The 23,212-nt window shown below is 42.9% G+C and overlaps 2 protein-coding genes across 2 annotated transcripts; both read right to left on the minus strand.

Annotated features, from left to right (window-relative positions):
• Positions 1-9,879: 9,879 nt before the first annotated feature.
• LOC145165806 (uncharacterized) lies at positions 9,880-11,816 on the minus strand. The gene is made up of 3 exons (XM_079084705.1): positions 11,602-11,816; positions 10,865-11,211; positions 9,880-10,772 (listed from the first exon to the last, which is right to left on the minus strand). The coding sequence occupies exons 2-3, from the start codon at positions 11,207-11,209 to the stop codon at positions 10,077-10,079; spliced, it is 1,041 nt and encodes a 346-aa protein (XP_078940831.1). The 5' UTR covers positions 11,210-11,211; positions 11,602-11,816; the 3' UTR covers positions 9,880-10,076.
• A 634-nt stretch (positions 11,817-12,450) lies between these two features.
• ILR2 (iaa-leucine resistant 2) lies at positions 12,451-22,934 on the minus strand. Its single transcript, XM_079081524.1, has 2 exons — positions 21,432-22,934; positions 12,451-12,651 (listed from the first exon to the last, which is right to left on the minus strand). Exon 1 carries the CDS (start codon positions 22,932-22,934, stop codon positions 21,612-21,614), a length of 1,323 nt encoding a protein of 440 aa, XP_078937650.1. The 3' UTR covers positions 12,451-12,651; positions 21,432-21,611.
• Between the last annotated feature and the right edge of the window lie 278 nt (positions 22,935-23,212).

Below are 23,212 nucleotides of genomic sequence, written 5' to 3' on the forward strand. Positions count from 1 at the left end.
TGATTGAAGTCTTGAAATATCATAAAGAGGCCATGGGGTGGACAATAGCGGACATTAAGGGGATAAGCCCTAATGTATGCATTCACAAGATACTCATGGAAGATGATTGTAAGCCTAGGAGGGAAGCTCAAAGACGATTAAATCCTCCCATGATGGAAGTTGTCAAGAAAGAGATAATCAAACTCCTTGATGCGAATATGATTTACCCGATTTCCGACTCCAAGTGGGTTAGTCCGGTTCAAGTGGTTCCCAAGAAAACGGGAATCACGGTTGTTGAGAATAACAAAGGAATAATGGTACCCACTCGAGTTCAAAATGGATGGAGGGTATGCATTGATTATCGAAAGTTGAATTCAAGCACACGAAAAGATCACTTTCCTCTTCCTTTCATCGACCAAATGCTCGAGAGATTGGCGGGCAAGTCACATTATTGTTGTCTCGATGGATACTCGGGTTTTCATCAAATACCCGTTGCCCCCGAAGGTCAAGACAAGACAACCTTCACATGCCCTTTTGGCACGTTTGCCTACAAGCGGATGCCCTTTGGATTATGCAATGCCCCCGCCACATTCCAAAGATGCATGGTGAGCATCTTTTCAGAGTATGTAGAAAATATAATTGAAGTGTTCATGGACGACTTCACAGTGTATGGCAATTCGTTTGATGAATGCTTGGATAATCTTGAGAAGATTTTGAAAAGATGCATTGAGAAGAAGTTGGTGTTAAACTTTGAGAAGTGTCACTTTATGGTCAATCAAGGCATCATCTTGGGACACATCGTCTCCAAAAAGGGAATTAAAGTTGATAAAGCCAAAATTGATGTCATCCAAACCCTTCCTTACCCAACATGTGTTACAAAAGTAAGATCTTTCTTGGGCCATGCAGGATTCTATAGAAGATTTATCAAAGATTTTTCGAAGATTACGCGTCCGATGTGCCTCCTTCTCCAAAAAGATGTTGATTTTGACTTCAATGTTGCATGTCAAGAAGCCTTTGATAAACTCAAAGACTTGCTCACTTCCGCTCCAATAATCCAACCTCCAAATTGGGAGCTTCCCTTTGAAATAATGTGTGATGCAATCAATTTTGCAATTGGAGCGGTCTTAGGTCAAAAGGAGGGCAAAGCATCACATGTCATCTACTATGCCTCCAAAACCTTGGATAATGCTCAAGCCAATTACTCAACCACCGAGAAGGAACTTCTAGCCATTGTATTCGCCTTGGAGAAATTCCAGCAATACCTTCTCGGAACAAAAGTGATTGTATACTCCGACCATGCCGCATTGAAGTATCTCATGACCAAGAAAGATGCCAAGCCACGGTTGATTCGGTGGATTCTTCTTTTACAAGAATTCGATCTTGAGATAAAGGACAAAAGTGGTGCCGAAAATCTAGTTGCGGACCACTTAAGTCGGTTGAATATTGGTGACTCCTCATCTTCTATCCTTGATGAATTCCCGGATGAGCACCTCTTCTACATTTCAAACACCATCCCATGGTATGCGGATATTGTGAATTACTTGGTTACTAAAGAAATTCCTCACGCATTTACCAAGTACCAAAAAGCCAAGTTGAAGAGTGATTCCAAATACTACGTATGGGACGACCCTTATCTTTGGAAACATTGTCCGGATCTACTAATACGGCGGTGTGTTCATCAAAATGAGGTCGAATCAATCTTGAAGTTTTGTCATGAGTATGCATGCGGGGGACATTTTGGTCAAAACAAAACCATGCGAAAGGTCTTAGAATGTGGACTCTATTGGCCAACAATGTCAAGAGATACCTATCTATTTTGCACAAGTTGTGATAGATGTCAAAGAACGGGAACCGTATCCACGAGGCATGAAATGATTCAAAGCCCTATCCTCATTTGCGAAATCTTTGATGTATGGGGAATCGATTTCATGGGCCCTTTCCCCGTCTCTTTCGGATACACTTATATACTCTTGGCGGTTGATTACGTATCAAAGTGGGTTGAAGCAAAGGCTACAAGGCATGATGATTCCAAAACTGTGATTGACTTCTTGAAGTCAAACATTTTTGCAAGATATGGTGTACCGAGAGCTTTGGTGAGTGATAGGGGCACTCATTTTTGCAACAAAATGATGGAAGCCATGATGAAAAGATATGGTGTCACACACCGGATATCAACCGCTTATCATCCACAAACGAATGGCCAAGCTAAAGTGTCAAATAGAGAAGTCAAGCAAACTCTTGAAAAGACGGTCAACACCACACGAAAAGATTGGAGCTTGAAGTTAGAAGATGCATTGTGGGCTTATCGGACCGCCTACAAAACTCCAATTGGTATGTCTCCATTCCGTCTCGTCTATGGAAAGTCTTGTCATTTACCAGTGGAATTGGAACACAAGGCATATTGGGCGGTTAAAAAGTGTAATTTCAATCTTGAAGAAACCGGAAAGCACCGAAAGATGCAACTTCAAGAAATCGAGGAGTTGAGGAACGAGTCTTATGAAAATGCAAGCATCTACAAAGATAAGACAAAAGCGTTTCATGACAAACACATCACTCGTAAGCATTTTATTCCGGGCCAAAAAGTTATTCTTTATCATTCACGCTTAAAGCTATTCCCGGGAAAGTTGCGATCTCGATGGCACGGACCTTTTATTGTGATAAAAGTCTTTGATCACGGTGCGGTTGAAATTAAGAGTTTGGAAACAAATCAAATATTCAAAGTGAATGGGCACCGCTTGAAACCATTTTATGAAGGCTTTGACACGGGAGAATTCGACAATTTCACATTGGAAAACCCAAACTATGAAGGTTGAAGGAAGCGGGGCTAAGTCTTGGCAAAGACGTTAAATAAATGCGTTGTAAAAAAATAATCTCCGCTTGAAGTTTTGGGTGTTTCTAAGCTTGAAGTTGGTTTAAAAATAAGCATATGGAAATCTAGCAATGATTTTGGTGAAGTTTGAAAAAATGCCAAAAAAAAAAAATTGAAATTTGCGCGGGTACCCGCGCAGCCGTTGCGCGACCGGCCCCCAGCCGCACAGGTTCCGAGTTCCAACTGCCCCAACTTAGAATTGCATCTGATTAGTCTGCGCGACCTAACTCCACCCTCGCAGATGCTTGCGCGCCCAAGAACAAACTGCTACCTTCCTTGCGCGGCCGACCCATTTTACCCACAACTCACCCGCCCCACCCGGTAACCCGCTCCAAACCCACTCATTAACCGGATCCGACCCTAGTTTCGACCCGATACCCGAATCGTTCCATCTTAAGACCCACCCTTATACCTCCTTTCCCGTCGGACCAAACCCCGCACCCCCCCTTATCCCTCCCGACGATAGCGCTCCTACAACACCCATCTGCCGCCGACGACTCCCTTCCGCTAGCTCTGCTGCCGCTGCTTACGCCACCAGTCGGCGCTTCCCTTCCCTTCCCTTCCCTTTGTCGGCAGTCTCCAGCCGCCAGCAACCCCGATTTCGCGCCCCTTCACCTCCGCCGGAAAAGCGACGCCAGCGCCTGCCGCCTTCCAACTCGCTTCTTCCGCCGGCGCTCCACCACCACCCTATTCCCCACACAATTCCGACAAAACCCCCACTTTTTTTTCGCCGGTAAACTGCAAACAACCACCGTCCTCTACCTCGCCGGAAAACCGAACAAAACCCGATTCCGACGCCAAATCTCCGTCAAATTCAAAATTTCTTGGGGCATTATTCACCAAGCACTCTACCACACGCCGATCTACTATTAATTCGAGAAAATCTCCTCGCCGGAAACCCTAGCTCCGCCGCCGGCCGCCGCCACTCGTTTTGACAAAAAATTTCAAAATTTTTGTTTCTCACCGGAGATTCAAAAGATTCAACCTTACGGGTTCAATTCAAGCTTGGGGTGCGGTTTTTACGGATTTATTTGCGGGTTTCAGCACACGAAATTGGTACATTTCTTTTAATTTTATTGCATTCAAGTTCTAATCTTAATAGGTTTGTGCTATGCATTAGATTGATTTGAATTAGCCTTAGTTTGCCTTGAATTGATTGGATTGCATTGACTTGTGCCAAATTGCAAGTTTGGAACTTTGCCCGATTTATATTTTTGCTATTTGGTTCGATTGGATTGGTGTGAGGCGAGTGTGAGGGATAATTTTGGCCAAGTTTTTGTGTTTGCTAGGTTTATTAACAGGTACAATGGCAAGGGACAAAACCATTCACGCCTCTCATGGTTCTTCCCGGGAGGCTTCATCCTCGCAATCCACAAAAAAAGCGTCAATCGAGAATACCGATCGTCCGGGTAACCTTGTCCTCACGAGTGCACAAATCAAACAATTCCGGTCAAACCACCAAAAACGTGCAATTCGAGCCACCAAATTTTACCACCAAGACTCAATGACGCACCTTGGCCTTGACGATTGCCTGCAACAACTGTTCTTCAACATAGGTTGGCAAGAATTCCTCGATCTTTCCGCGCGCACTTACTAACAACCCACACTAGAGTTCCTATCCACTTATGCACGGGATGACGCAGCAGGGGTGCTCACATTTAAACTCCAGGGTCGGCAGCACCGACTCACATACGACACCCTCAACACCATCATGGGCACATACAGTCCCTTCAACACCGACATCTATAGCCATCAGTGGACTCGATTCAAACGCGTGCCTAATGTAGAGTTTTGGACTCAAATAACAAGTCTTCCAAACTTCAATCCAAGTCGCCAAAAAGATCCTTACATCATCTATCCTTGTTGGAGAATCGCCCACCGAATCCTTTCAACTTCCATCTTTGCTCGTCGTGAGCCGGGACAAATAAACACAGTCGAGCTCTATTTCCTCTATTGCATGAGCCATCTACATTGGTCTTGCCCCAGTTTCGCCACCTTTTTCTTGGATAAGTGTGACAGCCTTCGCACGAAGACCACTGGCGATATTTGCATCGGAGGTTTCATTACCCTAATTGGTTTGGGTGTGGGCCTCCACTTTTCCGAGTCTGAGTATGTGCCAGTGAATGATCCACCTCTTTACCTCCTTGACTGCATAGCCCTCACCCGGATGGAATTACTGATGCCTCATCCTACCCGTTATAACCATTTTTCTTGGCTCAATCATGTCAAGGAACCAGTTTACATCTTGCCTAATCCTAGCATCTCCGCCTTTTCCACCAGCAAGCCTGAAACTTGGTTCTTGGGTGAAGAGCTACACTATGATGATGATGAAATGCAAGTCGACAATTCCAATGCTGGTAGTCCATTTGAGGCCAAAGACCATTATGACCTCCCGATCCGACAATTGCCACCACCTTATGCTCAGCCCTCGGGATCACACTTTCAGCCGCAACAAGAGTACCACTCCTATCAGCAACACAATGAACCTGGTCCCGAGCACGAATTCCCTCTTGATATCTATAGTCAGGTTGCCTCATTGCGCCTCCAGGGCAACCGGAACACAACAGTCATTCGTCGCATCGAGGAGCAACAAGCCCGCGCCAATAACTACATGGAGGATCTTTGGTATCATTTTCGGCCCGATGACGGTTACCCCCCTCGTAGGCCTCCTCCACCTTGATCCCAGTATGATCCTTCCTTACTCTCATCCTAAGCATTGAGAACAATGCTTCATTTTAAGCTTGGGGTGAGGTATTCTTATATTTTATTTTTATTGCATTTAGGTTGTATATAGTTGCATTTAGAGTAACTCATTTAGGTCATTCATAAAAATTGCATGAAAAATTCAAAAATATTGCATATTTTCTTTCGTTCTTTTCTAATTTTCATACTTTTTAGATGCATCCTAGTTTAAGTTCATGCATTTTTGTTCTCTCTTGTCTTCTCATCCCTACAAGTACCAGAGCACCGAGTCATAAGTATTGAATCATAGATTGGTCCCGGGTCTTAATATGGAATTCCTTGTATTGGATAAATGGGACACGTTTTGAGCCTCACATACCACTTTGAGACCACTTGTGTGGGGGTCAGATGCAGGTAGCTTGATTGGGTCTAGGTGCGGAGGGATGTGGTTGGTCATGCCAATGTGTGCGAGCAAAGATTAGCCCGGTAAGGTATTTTGAAGACATTGAAGATATTGAAGACTCGCATCTTGGTTTTGGAGGGAGTACCCTTTAGTACTCCCTAGTCTCGTCCGAGCCTTACTTAGTTAGATTCTCACCACCTTTTTAGGATAGGTTATCATTTTTCTAGGGGTCTAGAGTAGATAGTTAGATAGATTTTGTTTATCACACCTTGCATTGAGGTGGTTTATGAACTTTGAAATGGGTCCCCCAATTCACATCTTTTGGGACCAAGTATTTTCGGTAACACCCATTTTTGAGTCATTCCCCACCCTTTTTAGTTGATCTTGACACATTGTCAATGATCATTAGGCGTTCATGTTAGCCTCCGTCATTTGTTACATGGTGAAATTCCTTAGACCTTCAAAGAAGAAAACACAAAAAAATGAAGAAATTGGAAAAGTGAAGACAAGAAGAAACAATGAAGAGGATTAAAGAAAAGCAACAAAAACAAAGAAGAAAAATGAAGAAAATGAGCAACACAAAAAGAAGAACAAGAATCCAAGTTCAAGGCTTTAGTTGAAAAAATAATAATAATAATAATAATAAAAAAGGGAGAGATAAGAAGACTGAATATCGAGCAACAAGGAGGCTGAAGACCAAATAACAGAAGTTCAAGATTGAAGATTTAAGTTGTTAGGTTTAAGATTTAGGTTAAGTAGAATTTTTATTGTTTTATTTTATTTTTGATTTTTGGTGAGAAAAGGCCTTGACGATTAGACGGTAGACTGTAAAGGACAGTACAAGGGAGAAGCCTCTGAAACCGGATGTTTGCCCGGAGGCCGCGCTGCAAAACCCTATTTCGTACTATACACTTTAGCCTGACAAATGTAGGAATCATAGTGTGTGAATAGGCGCCTTTCCTTCGTGCATTATGATCTGCATTGGTGATTTAAAGTGCCCCCACTGGGCGCATCTCTGTTTCCTTTGTCTTGCACACCACGACTGCATCCAGCCGTGATCTATTCGCCCATCAAGTGGTTGAGAATGTGGTTTATGGCTCTAAAGCGGGAAACATTTTGAGGATGTGTAGGGTCCATGAATGACTAATTCTGACCATGTTGACTGATGTTGACCAAGTTCTATGGTACCTTTCTTTTTCCTTTTTAGCTTTAGCTCATCCCGAGCTCATTTTAGTCTTGTTCTAACTTGAGGACAAGTTAGGTTTAAGCTTGGGGTGATTTGATAGCTTATTTTATTTCCTTATTTTTATTAGTTTATTTTAGATTTTTAGATATTTTTATCATTATTGCATTGTATTTTATTTATTTTCTTTAGTATGGATCGTACCGGGTGCTTTTTATGTTGCATGAGGTATTTTGTAGGGGTTTAGAGCTTATCGCGATTATGGATGAGAGCGAAGACGGACTTATGGGCTCTCGAGGCGCTATTGGGGTTGGCGGATCCATAATAGAAGACTTGGGCCTTAAAGAGTTGAAGACTTGGATATTTTGTACTTGTGAAGATGGGTCATAAACTCCTATTTTTGGGCTTGGAGTATCCACTTTTGTAGCTAAATGATAATTGGTTGGTTTAAATCACATGGATATGGAGGGGATCAAATGAATCTTTGGTAGTGGAAGGGTGGAGTGGAGGAATGAAGGACCAATAGCATTACAACAACATTTGCGCGGGTGGAATTTTCGTCGCGCGGGTACCCGCGCAACTGCCCAGTTTGGGCATTTTGGTCATTTGGCTTGCCATTACCTTGGGGAATCAGATCTAGCAGCCATAACTTCGATTTTACACCATTGGAGACCTGGAAGAGGCGATTTTGAAGCTCAATACTCATTTCTCTTCATCTTTCCAAGTTATTTGGTAGTTTCTTTATGCAATTAGACTTTTGTGATTGTTGTTCTATTGTCATGAGTGGCTAAACCCTTTATATTGGTTAACTTTGGTTAAAACCTTTGAATGTTTGTGGGTTTTTGAAGGATTCATGCTAGATTATCAATTATCTTATGTTTATGGTTCTAGATCATATTTCTTATGCTTGTTTAATGCTTTGATCATGAGCTTGGCACTTGAATGAGCTATTGTTAGTTTATTTCTTTGGTTTTGCATTGAATCATTGAATTAACTTAGAACAAGGGCTTTATGATGGTAAAAATCATCTCTAGTTTATGAATCATAGCTCATTTATGGATGTGTAAGCATTGACATCCTCTAGGAATTGGGGATTCCTTCTTTCTTAAGGCTAATTAACTTTTTGGGTCCAATTGCTTCAATTAAACCCTTGATCTTGATTAAGAAGGTGTGTTGTGGGCTTCCCCAACCTCCATACTACCTAAGAGGAATCTTGGCATATCATGCTTCATGATTGCTATAACCAATTTGGGATGAATGATAAGCTTCATGTTGAATCCTAATGATAAGCACACAAATGTTCATTGTGTTGAATTGCCTTGGTTAACCAATTGTTCCCAACATTTGAGCATCTCACTATCTTGCTTAATTGCAAGTTTTTAGTTATTCAAGTCTTTTAGTTTTCAAGCAATCATAACACCCCCCCCCCCCTTTTAGTTTAATTGTAGTTAGTTAGTTTATTTACAATAGTTCTTTTAGATTGCATTGGTGATTGAATACAACCATTTCCCCGAGGACCGATACCCCTTTTTACCATTATATTACGTTTTATTTGCAAACAAATGGTGTAATTTGCTTGGTGGACTTGACATCCCACCAGTATTCTAACAAGTCCCAACAAAAAGAAAGTCAATGACCTTAGTCTAACTTAAATACAATTAGTAAAGACTAATAAATATATAGAAAATTGAGTAAACTAACCATTATAAACAAGGTTTTCAAAGAAAATAACCAAAATTTTTCAGTTTTTGAAAAATAATCACTTTCTTCGGACTGCTTGTTCATATTTTCTTTTATTAATTTTCAAAGAAGTTATTTTGTTTTTTTGGGATTCCGAACGCTACATTTCGTAATGTTTAATATCATCGGTTTTCAATAAAATGTCTGATTTTATGCACTCATATTGTATATATTTCATATTACTCTGTTTATTTAATTTTTTGTTAAATTAAGAAAAAAAAAGTGATTTTTTTTCTTGAAATTTCGGAATTGTTCTTCGGATTTCGGACTTGTTGTTGAAATTCTGGAGTTTTTTTTTTGAAATTTTAGTTCGGAATCTTGGTCCGGAATCCGGAATGTCATTCCGAAGTTAGTCAAGAAAATATTTTTTCTTGGTCCGGAATGCCTCATTTCGGACAAAATGGTTATTTTTGCAAAAAAAAAAATGTATTTTTTCCAAATACGCATTAAAAAGTGTTTAGATTACTTAATTTCCTTAAATATACACCATATGACGATTGAAGATTAAATACTTTACATATTTGAAGATTTAAGAATTGTAAATTTAAGAATTTATTATATTTATTTCACATTTAAAGCTAGCATTACATTTTGTAAGTGTAAATTATATTAAAAAAAAAAGTTAATAATATCCTGTTGGAGGTTTTTTAGTTTTATTTTATTAATTTATGCAAGAAAACTTTATTTAAAATTATTAACAATTCATTTCATTGTCAAAGAAGATACAATATATAAGCTACATGGTAACCAATAAAATATATGAAGAACATTTACTAAACTAACTACCATCATAAAGTGTAGACACTTCTAAGCATACATGTTCATTAGCCGAGTATTCTTCCTAAAACTCTAAACCTTAAACCCTACCAGAAGCAATGACCATGTGACAAATAAGGATGAACTATTTTATAATTTACAAAGACATCCAATAAGTAATATATTAGCAACATCATTTGTTTAGTATACCCACAAGCCCTAATAATATATATACATACATGTGATATGAAGCTTCAGGCATGCATATAAAATAAAGAAGAAATCTTGTATGCTAATTGTCAAAAGACAAAAGAGAAATGTTCTGAACAGAATAACTATTAGATATATGATGAAACCATACACTAACAAGAGTAAGAAAATGAGTTCTAAAGGAACCTTTCTAACTAACTGTTTAATTAACAAAATAAAGTTAAGCTTCATGAAAAACCTTCATCTCCATGACCCTAAATAAGCCCAGAAAGTAACATTGACACCCACTCCTTTCTTTCTTCACTCTCAAGACTATAAAAAAGATCAAGTTTGGCTTGATCACCAACAATTATAGATGCTGCTCTAAGTCTTGCTTGTAGACCAAGATTTGGTATTCTCTTCAACTCCCCATTCAACCCCGCTCTCTTCTCAGCTGCCGCCTTATCTGCCGCCACCTCCCGCCCTACTAATCCCGCCAGAATCGAATACTGTTCCTCATTCCTCTTAAGCAATGCCTCAAATATCTTGGCTAATTCCATTCCAGACATACAACTTCCACTACCTTGACCTTGACCTTTCTTTGTCTTGTTAGCACTATCTGGAGTCCTTATAATATCATCTATTGAAACATCATCATCATCATCATCGTTGTCATCATCATCATCATCATGGTCATGATCATTCAAATCATCAGCTCCCATTTCATCACCTTTATGATCATTTCCCTCTTCATGGTCAGACTCATGGTTTTCAGTCTCCAACACTTTCTCATTACTTCTGTATGCTTGATCAAATGCTAAATCACTATTCTCGTATACTGCAATGGCTTTGTTGCCATTTGATGCATCCTCAACAGTCTTGTGATTGCCTCTGGTTTTTCCAAATATCAGACACAACTCATCATAGTAAGGAAATGGCTTATTTCTCAAGCCTTTAGCATCTGAATGATCCTACAATGCCAAATATAGAAACATATGAAAATGAGATTGAGAATCGTTGAGTATGTTTGAGAATTGAGATGGATAGATCATAGATGGTTTACCTTCACCCAATCTTCCCATACATCATCATCATAGCATATTAATGTGGAATCTGCACTTTTCCATTCTATACCAAATGCATCTTTCATATCTGTGATTGCATCACAGTGCTTCTTTAAGGTTTTGAGCCTTGATTCGATGTGGGGACTGGCTTTGAGATTGCATCCAGGAAGCTTTGATTTCAGTTCTTTCTCCAGGACAGTTGTGTATCCACTTCTGAAGATGTTATTGTCTCTTTTCCAACCATTTTGACATAGCCCTGTGAGTGCAGATATCAGTGCTTCATCTTCTCTTCTTGTCCATTTATGTTTCTTGATTTTGGAACCTCTTTCAGATACTCTACCCATTCCTGGAAAATACCAAACAATATAAGTTTCCGTTAGCATATGAAACTCAAAACTAACATTGGTTTTGTAAAATTTCAATAACTGCATTTTTCATCTCAGCTGAAACCCTATTCCTTTTCATGAAGTTCCACGCAGATATCAAATTTCTATGGAAGAATGAAGAGCGAATGTTAAAAAGCCCCCCAAAAGCTGAACTGATTTCGCTTCTTTCATTCTGGAACAGAGCGAATATGATTGTACACTATCACATAGTTAATATAACGATCAAATAGTATATGCCGCTTTGGTTTTAAGCCATTAGAAGAAACGGTGTTTATATAGACTCATACACACGCATATACATACATATATGAACACGTATAGTGGAGGCGGAGGCTATTAGATAGAAATACCTAGATTTCAGCAGGCTATGGGAAGAAGAGCGAGGCTTCCACGGTCGCCGATGGAGGATATCGACGGATTAGGGATGGTGGAGAGACGGCGGAATCGGATTCCTAATTCTAATCTTCCAATTTCATTAAGAACCGGATTTGGCGATTGAATCGAATCCGGAATCGGGAGCCTGTATTCCACCAATGAACTTGTCAAACACGGGAATGGAATGTATCCACTCATTTTCTACTTTTGATATATTTTCCTTCATAGATATCGGATTAATCCTTGCAAAATAATGCCTTTTCAATTAATTTTTATTTTTAATAATATTTTTAAAATCAACTTTAAAATTTTGTGTTAAATTTATATAATCAAATTGAAGTCCGACTTATCTTAAACTGAAATTGACTTATTGTTGATTAGGTTAAAATTTGATAATATTGTTTTCTATCTATTTATAAACTTATTTCTTCTTGTGTGGCTTATCCAAATAAAACGTTAGTTGGTTTTTTGAGTACACGTTTTCTTGTTTATAATGGCGAAGAAATCGTTTTGCATAGAGTCGGATTTCATGTTATATAAAAATTAAGTTTAATTAAGATTTTAGTTTTTATTCTTTTAGATTTAATATGTTATCATTAAGTTTTTGGTTGGTTTATGATGTTTCATTATTACTTTTATTTACCATTTACATTGTGTTTTCTCGCATTGTAGAAAAAATTAAACAATGTTTTACCATTTTACATATCAAATGTGCATAATTACGAATGTTTACAACTCCTAAAAGTATTTCTTTGACACATTTCAAATGTAGAGAAATCTAAAAAGCATATGTACTGCCATATAATAAAACATCCCAAAAATCATGATCAAAAATTTCTTTTTAAAACATTACTAAATCATAGTATCAAATCATTTCAACATACGAAAAGGGTCATATAATAAATCAGAGTATCTTTTCAAACGCTTGTTCATTTAATCAGAGTAAACATCCCAGGCTAAACTTCTTTGTTGTGTGTGTGTGTCATGCGATCACCCCGAGCTCTTCCCTCCGCTACCGGAAGTACCTGAAACCAAAACTGAAAACCGTAAGCACGAAGCTTAGTGAGTTCCCCAACCTACCACATACCACATACTTATCCACATACTGGGCCCCCACCCGCTGCATCGGGACTTGCCCGGCATCGGACTAACTCCGGCATCGGACCCCGCCCGACATCAGGCCCCGCCTGGCATCGAGCCCCGCTCGGTATACAGATCTGTCTCACTTAGGCCTCGCCTGTCTCTGGGCCTCGCCCGCTAAACATATACAAACATATAACATATCGCATAACACATAAGCTATAATACTCTACTGCATTACTGATCTAACGCCTCGCTTGTCTTGGGCCCTGTCCCTGTCTACTACTGATGAGTCATGGAACCTCGTCCACACTCCTACTGATAATGAGATACGGGCCCCAGCCCACACTCACTCTTTCCCTAACTCGGGCCTCGCCCCTGCTCTGCTATTAATGAGATACGGAACCCCGTCCATACTCTGTTGATGGTAAGATACAGGACCTCGCCCACACTCACCTCCCTACCAGGCACATACAAGTATCACACAGACAACGAGTATAATCTAACATGCAACTTTCCTCGGGCTTACCCCGGCATCGGATCTTGATCCGGAATAACAAACACATAAACCTTCCTCAGGCACCCGCCCGGCATCGGACCTTGGTCCGGAATAACATACTAGCATACAGTGCCTAGGGCTAACCCCCGGGTCTTCCTACTCATAACTACATGGGCCGGCATTGTGGCCGTAGACCCATACACACAAAGGGAAAACTCACCTCGTACTGCTGAAACTGTTGATAACCCTCTGGCTGCTATCCAACAACTCTCCGAACTGCTGCTCCTCCAGCTCCCCGAGCTACCAACACCAATAATAGTAACACTTAGCCTAACTATCCTCAAGAAGTCAACTAAGTCAACTCTGGTCAAAGGCCATCTCAAGGTCAAAGTCAACCTTCCAGTTGACTCGACTCGTCGAGTTGTTCTGCCAACTCGCCGAATCCATGCTCCTCAAATCCCAAAACAACCCCGACTTCACTCGTCGAGTCTAGCGAGAACTCGACGAGTTCTCCTTCATCTAACACTTCGGGACTATCTTCAACCGACTCGCCGAGTTCATCCTTGAACTCGTCGAGTTCATCATCATCGTATGAATGTCTAGACCATGACTCGACGAGTTGTATGAACAACTCGTCGAGTTCATCTTCATAACAAATGAGATTGTCTTGGACTCGCCGAGTTCCTCCTCGAACTCGTCGAGTACTATGATCTTCATGTCCATTACGGACCCAGTCTGGCTGGATCCTTCACTAACTCCACTCACTGATCCGAATCATAACATAAGGGTTTGGGTTTGCGACCCAACTCGCCGAGTCCATGAACGGACTCGTCGAGTCCACCTTGTGACATCTCTATTCTGTCGATTACAGTTCATTCCAACACTTCCAACTCATAGATCTGGACTCCTAATGCTAGCATTGCACGTAAAGTTGCTAACTTTACGTGCATGCAAGGTGTTATGAGGCTAAAACACTTAATCCAAGCTACAATGATGGCCTAGGTCATGAAATGGGACCTTAGCTGGATAAAGGCAACAACTTTGAGCTTCTAAAGCTCAAGAGTGTCCAGATTTGTTGTCCAGTCCATCCTCAAAGGCTTAATACTCGGATTCTACTTGGAAATGATCCAATTGTGACAAAAAGGCAAGCTAGAAAGGGGATCTACCAATTGAAAGCTCAGGGCTCAGACTTTTTACCTCCCAACAGTTGCCAAGTCGATATGGAGGCTGGATCTACTCTTCCTTCCTTGCTCCTTTCTCTCCAAGCTTCCAAGATGCACTCTAAAGGCCCTTAATCTTCTCAAAAGCTCAAACAATGGAGTTGGGTGGCTAGGGTTTTGGGTTCTGGACGAGAGAGGCTGTAAATGAACCCTAGGGAAGAGAATAAGATGCTTAAATAGGGTACCAAGTCCCAGAATTAGGGCTTCCTAACCCAGACCTGACTCGCCGAGTCTACTCACCGACTCGTCGAGTCGGTCACTTAATGTTGCACACGAATCCCGCTCCGACTCGTCGAGTTCTTCCTTGGACTCGACGAGTTGACTCCCCTTTGACTTAGGGTTTTCCTTTCCTTTCTTGGCCTTTCTGATACTGGGTGTTACAACTCTCCCCCACTTAAACTAGACTTCGTCCTCGAAGTCCGCTACGGCCAACTGTCCTGCAATCTGCTTTCAACCTTCCTGCCTGATGAATCTAACTCCTGCTGACCACTTCCATTGACCTTCCGCCCGGTCATTCAGACTAACACTAGTCCTTGCAAATAACAATCCTCAAGTGCACTCTGGTCCCGTTAATCCTAAGAACACAACTTACTCAACTGACAATCCTTCCGGTACTCCCCGAGTACTTATGCTGGACATCCTAGGGGTTCACCCCCTTTTTCCTTGCGCGTTTACTGGCCTTCCCAAGGCAACGTTCCATAACTAATCATTTCCTCTATCACTGTGAAGGACATATCCTTCACGATATCCATTACTCCAGTCACTCCCAGTGTTGGTCACCACTGCCGATACATACTGAATACTTCTTACTACTATAACTTAGTGCTAAGTACCCATCCCAGCGAATGGATCAGATAATCCTTCGAGTAATAGACTCATCCCTGCAACGGTTAGACTCAAACGAGAGCTGCGCAACAGAGTCAAATCACTCACTCTGAGATTATTTAATCCTGCTGTTAGTGGCCTAGCACCTCTCAGTCAACTAATTACTTCCACTCACGGATCCCCTTATTGCTATCCCTGTCCGAAGATTCTGCTGTCTCTGATCCGCTCTCCGGACGAACTGAGACCACCCCGGTCCCAACTAATCTGTCATTACCTTGGCTACCGGACTCCTACCGGTTATTGAACTCAACTCCATCTCTCAGTCGCTCTCAGCGACTTCCGAAGGAAGCTTCGGCTAACTAAAATTGCTCTGTCTACCTTGCCACTCTGGCTCTCTAAATCCTGGGATCCTCGATCCCCTATCTTGTCTCTAAAGTCTCTACCAGGTTCCACCTGCGCTGCTAAAATCTCACGGGCCTCGCCCACGGGTCTCACCCAAACTAGATCTAGAGCGGTCTCTCCCTCTAGTTTCACCTGTACTGCTACTAATATACGGGCCTCGCCCACGGGTCTCACCCAACTGTATCTTGGAGTGGCCTCTCCCTCTGGTCTCACCTATCTAGGGCTATGCAGGCCTGCCTCCACACTAAATCTCAACGAACTATGTCTACCTGATCCCGACCATACTAACTAGGAGATACGGGCCTCACCCTCACTCCGCTAACTAGGAGATACGGGCCCTCGCCCACACTCCCTTATCCAGGAGATACGGGCCCTCGCCCACCCTCCTCTAACTGGCTACTAACAAATGTTGCGGCTATCCCGCAGTCTTACCACACTCCCCATGCTGTCTCTACACTGACTACTAATCAGAAAGCATCCCATGCCTGACATTCACTCAATCTGCATCTTGACTCACTCGAGTCCTGTTGGCGATCCTCCAACCTGGTTTTCCGAACCAGCTATCGTCTAACGTGATTACTATGGTCATCACGTAGCCTCACTACACTCCCCGTACTGTCTACCTACTGGTGAATGCTACGGCTGTCCGGTAGTCTTACATCCTAGCTACAATCACGTCCCGCCGAGAAAATCTTCAACCTGGTTTCCCAAACCAATCATCTACTGATCGCTATTACACGCACCCAACACTGAGAAGTTTCCCAAACTCCCAACTCACGCGTTTCTCATCCAAACAGCCACTCAGACTATTTCTCTGCTCAATAGAGTTGCGAACTCATTCCAAATCTTTACTTACTTCTGATCCTGAATACTTGGAGGGCTCTCCCCCACTTTGACTCAACTAGCTCCAAAGCTAACCAATACCACGACGCCACTGTCCTTGAAAGTTGGTGAAATACTTCTAGAGTCCCAATTTCACGCTTGCTACCGCGACCGCATCCTGAGTGACCTGCTCTAAAAGGGATACAACTATGGACTACTACTCTAAACCCATGGTATGCAGATGGCATATAACTCAATCATAAGCAGGAAACAGAATTCAAAGTACAACCACTAATATCGATGCAGTACCATAGCAATTAAATCATCAATAAGACTGTCAAGCAGCTAAAGGATACGCACCTGCCACATCCGGGGCTGCTCGCATGTCATCTGAAACCAACTGGTACGCCCTGCTCCGTGTCGTAGGCGCCTCTGCCCGGCCCTGCCGACCGTCGGTGATCCTCAAAGTCGCAGGAGCAGGTGCTATCACCTGTCCTGCTGAAAGCAAACTCGGACACTGAGCCTTCTTGTGGCCCCTCTAACTGCAATGAAAACAAATCATGTCTGATCCCTGAGGGATGGTAGCTATACAATCTCTGCTGAAATGGCCAGTCCGGCCGCACTTGAAGCAGCCTGAATCACCACCACTACCGCTCCTGCACGCACCCTCATGCGTCCTGCCACACTTGCCACATCGGCTGCGGCTCTGGAAATCCCTCGATCTCGAATCCGACCCCCTGGGTCTCTTGCCTGAACCTGTGGCTACCTGAATCTCATCCGGCTTCCTCTTCCTGATCTGCTCCAGATCAATCTCCCTCTCCCTAGCCCGAGCAATCATGTCCTCCAGCGTCTTGCAGCTGCACCGGCTCACAAACCTCCTGATGTCAGCTCTCAACATCTCGTGATATCGGGCCTTCTTCATTTCCTCATCCGCGACATACTGCGGAACAAGAAGAGCCCTCTCTCTGAACTTGGCGGTGATCTCCGCCACTGTCTCAGTAGTCTGCCTCAGATCCTGAAACTCCCGTGCTAACTGTTGCACCTCAATCATCGGTGCAAACTCAGCCCTGAACCGGGTCGAGAAATCACTCCATGTCATCGCATCCAATGCGGCATCATCACCAATGGCATGTCCAACCTCCTCCCACCAATCTCGTGCTCTGTCCTTCAGAAGACAGGAGGCAAGTCGGACTTTGTCCCCCTCGGGACACCGGCTCGTACGGAAAGCGTTGGCGATATCTGCCAACCATCCGCCGCTAGCAATGGGGTCCCTAGCCCCGTGATAATCTGGTGCTCCGCAAGCTCTAAACTCTCAAAACGTCAAGGTACGCGCTCCCATCAAAGCCATCATCTCTGCGCGAAAGGCTCCCAGCCTCTCGTCCAAAATCTCTAGTATACCCTCCTTGACCGTGCCAAAGATCACAGGGGTCTGGTCTAAGATGCTGCGCGTGATCTCAGCTGATACAAACTCTCACATCCGCTCCTCGAGCTGCTCGGCCCCTGAACCCGAGCCTGACCCCTCTCCGGCGCCTGATCCGCCAACTGGTCTACCCCGTAGTGTCACCATTCTGCAACAAATCATAACTATCATCAGAATACACCTTTCTACCGAGGGATCACACTCACACTACAAGTTTCCTGGTTTCATCTCAGCCCTTTCTTGAATCGAGTACAGATCCTCTGCTTTCAGTAGTATGGGCCCCTACTACCTTCCACATCTATCCGTACTTTCCTCAAGAATTTCCTCGACTACACCAAGTCCCTTTCACTGCTACTACTACTGCTCCCAGCACTACTCTCATCCTAGGCTTGCCCTAGGGTAACCTCTAACTCACTATCTGCCATCAGCTGCATAAGAAGTCCTTGTTATCTCCCCTTAACTAACTCGCGAATACCATTACATATTGCTTAGACTAGATAATTCTTCGAATGAGAGGTCCTACCCTACAACGGTTAGACTCAGACAAGAGCTGCGAAATAGGGCTAGACCTAACCTTCTGAAATTATTTAGTCCTTGCGATATGTAACTTAACATATTCGTTTACTAGTTAATTGGAGATAACTAAAACTCCTAATAGCACGAAGCAAGCAGCATTCGGGCATTGGGAAAGATAACCACATAATACAATCAAGTTGTTCTATCCTCTAATCAAGAATCTGTACTAGCATGTAATTCATAAGGCTCATACACATATAACAGGCACATAAGGCATCCTCCTAGATCCTTAGTCCTAATCTAACATGACGTTCTAATAAGCATATCATAACATAACTTGTACGAGTATTTTGGGGTACTTACTTTAGCTCGGCTGATTGCATGCACCACACCCTTTTCTCTTTTTCCAAAACTCTTTTCTCTTTTTAAGTTTCTTTTTCAAAAATTCTTTTCGAAAATGATTTTCTTTTGAAAACCTTATACCATTTCCTTAGTTTGAGTTCAGACACACCTGAAATCGTGCCCGAATCCCTCAAAGCAAGGCTCTGATACCAACTTGAAACATCCCAAAAATCATGATCAAATATTTCTTTTTAAAACATTACTAAATCATAGTATCAAATCATTTCAACATACGAAAAGGGTCATATAATAAATCAGAGTATCTTTTCAAACGCTTGTTCATTTAATCAGAGTAAACATCCCAGGCTAAACTTCTTTGCTGTGTGTGTGTGCCATGCGATCACCCCGAGCTCTTCCCTCTGCTACCGGAAGTATCTGAAACCAAAACTGAAAACCGTAAGCACGAAGCTTAGTGAGTTCCCCAACCTACCACATACCACATACTTATCCACATACTGGGCCCCCACCCGCTGCATCGGGACTTGCCCGGCATCGGACTAACTCCGGCATCGGACCCCGCCCGACATCAGGCCCCGCCTGGCATCGAGCCCCGCTCGGTATACAGATCTGTCTCACTTAGGCCTCGCCTGTCTCTGGGCCTCGCCCGCTAAACATATACAAACATATAACATATCGCATAACACATAAGCTATAATACTCTACTGCATTACTGATCTAAGGCCTCGCCTGTCTTGGGCCCCGCCCCTGTCTACTACTGATGAGTCATTGAACCCCGTCCACACTCCTACTGATAATGAGATACGGGCCCCAGCCCACACTCACTCTTTTCCTAACTCGGGCCTCGCCCCTGCTCTGCTACTAATGAGATACGGAACCCCGTCCATACTCTGCTGATGGTAAGATACGGGACCTCGCCCACATTCACCTCCCTACCAGGCACATACAAGTATCACATAGACAACGAGTATAATCTAACATGCAACTTTCCTCGGGCTTACCCCGGCATCGGATCTTGATCCGGAATAACAAACACATAAACCTTCCTCAGGCACCCGCCCGACATCGGACCTTGGTCCGGAATAACATACTAGCATACAGTGCCTAGGGCTAACCCCCGGGTCTTCCTACTCATAACTACATGGGCCGGCATTGTGGCCGTAGATCCATACACACAAAGGGAAAACTCACCTCGTACTGCTGAAACTGTTGATAACCCTCTGGCTGCTATCCAACAACTCTCCGAACTGCTGCTCCTCCAGCTCCCCGAGCTACAAAACACCAATAATAGTAACACTTAGCCTAACTGTCCTCAAGAAGTCAACTAAGTCAACTCTGGTCAAAGTCCATCTCAAGGTCAAAGTCAACCTTCCAGTTGACTCGACTCGTCGAGTTGTTCTGCCAACTCGCCGAGTCCATGCTCCTCAAATCCCAAAACAACCCCGACTTCACTCGTCGAGTCTAGCGAGAACTCGACGAGTTCTCCTTCATCTAACACTTCAGGACTATCTTCAACCGACTCGACGAGTTCATCATCATCGTATGAATGTCTAGACCATGACTCGCCGAGTTGTATGAACAACTCGTCACTGATCCGAATCATAACAGAAGGCTGGATCCTTCACTAACTCCACTCACTGATCCGAATCATAACAGAAGGGTTTGGGTTTGCGACCCAACTCGCCGAGTCCATGAACGGACTCGTCGAGTCCACCTTGTGACATCTCTATTCTGTCGATTACAGTTCATTCCAACACTTCCAACTCATAGATCTGGACTCCTAATGCTAGCATTGCACGTAAAGTTGCTAACTTTACGTGCATGCAAGGTGTTATGAGGCTAAAACACTTAATCCAAGCTACAATGATGGCCTAGGTCATGAAATGGGACCTTAGCTGGATAAAGGCAACAACTTTGAGCTTCTAAAGCTCAAGAGTGTCCAGATTTGTTGTCCAGTCCATCCTCAAAGGCTTAATACTCGGATTCTACTTGGAAATGATCCAATTGTGACAAAAAGGCAAGCTAGAAAGGGGATCTACCAATTGAAAGCTCAAGGCTCAGACTTTTTACCTCCCAACAGTTGCCAAGTCGATATGGAGGCTGGATCTACTCTTCCTTCCTTGCTCCTTTCTCTCCAAGCTTCCAAGATGCACTCTAAAGGCCCTTAATCTTCTCAAAAGCTCAAACAATGGAGTTGGGTGGCTAGGGTTTTGGGTTCTGGACGAGAGAGGCTGCAAATGAACCCTAGGGAAGAGAATAAGATGCTTAAATAGGGTACCAAGTCCCGGAATTAGGGCTTCCTAACCCATACCTGACTCGCCGAGTCCACTCACCGACTCGTCGAGTCGGTCACTTAATCTTGCACACGGATACCGCCACGACTCGTCGAGTTCTTCCTTGGACTCGACGAGTTGACTCCCCTTTGACTTAGGGTTTTCCTTTCCTTTCTTGGCCTTTCTGATACTGGGTGTTACATATAGCTATCTTATTATTATTATGTTAATCATTCGTATTAATTATTGAGATAGGTTTAACAACACAAACATCAAACATAAAACATATACAGACTGTTTACACAAATACAATTCCAGCACTCAGAATTTTCATTGCATCCTAACCCGATAGAGAAAAATAAAATTGAAGCAAAAAGTTAACACGTACCTGTAACGTACTGCTAGAGGCGATTCTTCAACAAAGATAAAGAAGACGAAAGAGTAATAAAAGCTACTCTGTAAAGTAGTGAGGGGAGATGGCCACCGACTGAAGATGCCAAGTCAAGTTTATCCGATTAGTTTCACAAAAGTCCGGGGTGACGGACCAATAATTGCCGAAGCGAGTAACTCAAACATCACCGATGCGGCGGCCGTCGTTAGTGTAGTCGTCACAGAGGATGTTGAGTTGTGCGATTTGAGCGTCCTGCTTATCATCGAGTTCCAGGTAGGGACAGGTAGAAGTTGCCTTGGAATCATACTCCAAGTAGTGGGAAGCGTGGTTCAACCGTCTAGTACCTGGCCCGAAGATTGAAGTACTGCGGTCCGGGAACTCGCGGATCGATACCTGTTTGAAGAGGATCAGGCTGGCGGTTGAGGTGTTAGGGTGGAGACTGCCTAACGAACAGTTTCCTTTCCAATGGCTGTTGAAGGTATGCATTCCACCGAGGAAAATATCGAACCAATACAACCACTTATCCATATGGGCATAGCTGCAGAAATCAGTAATACGAGTCCACCGGTCAATAGGCGGGTCAGTGGTGGCATCGGCGGCAATAGGAGCGTGTTCGGTGTCGTAGGTGAAGGGATGAGGGAAATATTGAGCACTACTTATTCGGGATGCGTATCTCGCCATCAATCCATCGGAGGCTGCTGGGCGACTCCAGAATCCAACAGATTTAAGTAACCTGTTGAAGTGGGGAAGCAATGGGCTTCCATTAGCAGGGCGTGAAACTCCGAAGATCTTCCGAAGCTGCTCGTATTGTGAGTATTTCCGGGGAACTTCGGTGGTATCAGCCAATAAGTACAACATTAAATGAAAAAATTGATCGATCATGAGTGGAAGATTGGGGAGCATCATGGTTAGGCCTTCAAAGTATTCCACGTTGGAGTCGGGCTTAATATTCAGGTTATACAGTGACTCCTCGCTAATCGAGAGAACAGGGATGGCGGGAAAGACATCCCAGAAGTTTCCAGTGCCTGGGGAACTGACAGAGATGGAACGGAAGAAGGGGACCAAGGGACCTGGAATGATAATGGTATCCAGAGGGAAAGAGCTCATGAATCTATCCAACCAAGTTCGTTGGGAATGCTCAAGATGGTGAGCAATGCCCTGAGCACGGAAGGTTTGGACGTAAGCTAAAACAGAGAAGACGATGTTAGATACATGGGGTATCCAATCGCAGACATAACCATTCTCACCAAATCCACTTGAGGAACACATCTTATTGTTCATTTCAGAAAGAATGTTGAACATCATCCCAAAACTGGGGACGTAGAAGTTGGGGCTAGCAAAGGTCAACTTACGGAAGGACTGGAAGCTCGAAACCCGACGGAGCTCGTTGACGGGTTCAGAGTCAACGTCATGTGGCTTTACTCCTTCAGCATCGTATTTGTGTTGGTAGCCGGAGTTGTTCGGTGGAAGAGGGCGGTCAGGGTTAGGGTTTGCAGACATCTTTGTTAGGGTCAGGGAAAATGACCTTTTAGTCTTTGTTTACTTTAAGTAACTTCAATTTTTTTTTATTTTTTTATTTTTTTATTTTTTTATTTTTTTTTTACACATTTGTGAACACATTTAAAAAATTAAATGGTCAAATGTGTAAAAAAAACTGTCTAAATATTAACAATTTTTTTTATAAATTTCTTAAGAATTTTTATAATTTCTTACAATATTTTTATGATATTTTTTCTTATAGGTTTTTCTAATACAATGTTTTAATCTTTGCTTATAAT

Source organism: Lactuca virosa, chromosome 3, assembly GCF_052849685.1.
Source record: "Lactuca virosa cultivar CGN04683 chromosome 3, Lactuca_virosa_CGN04683_v6, whole genome shotgun sequence".
NCBI lineage: Eukaryota > Viridiplantae > Streptophyta > Magnoliopsida > Asterales > Asteraceae > Lactuca > Lactuca virosa.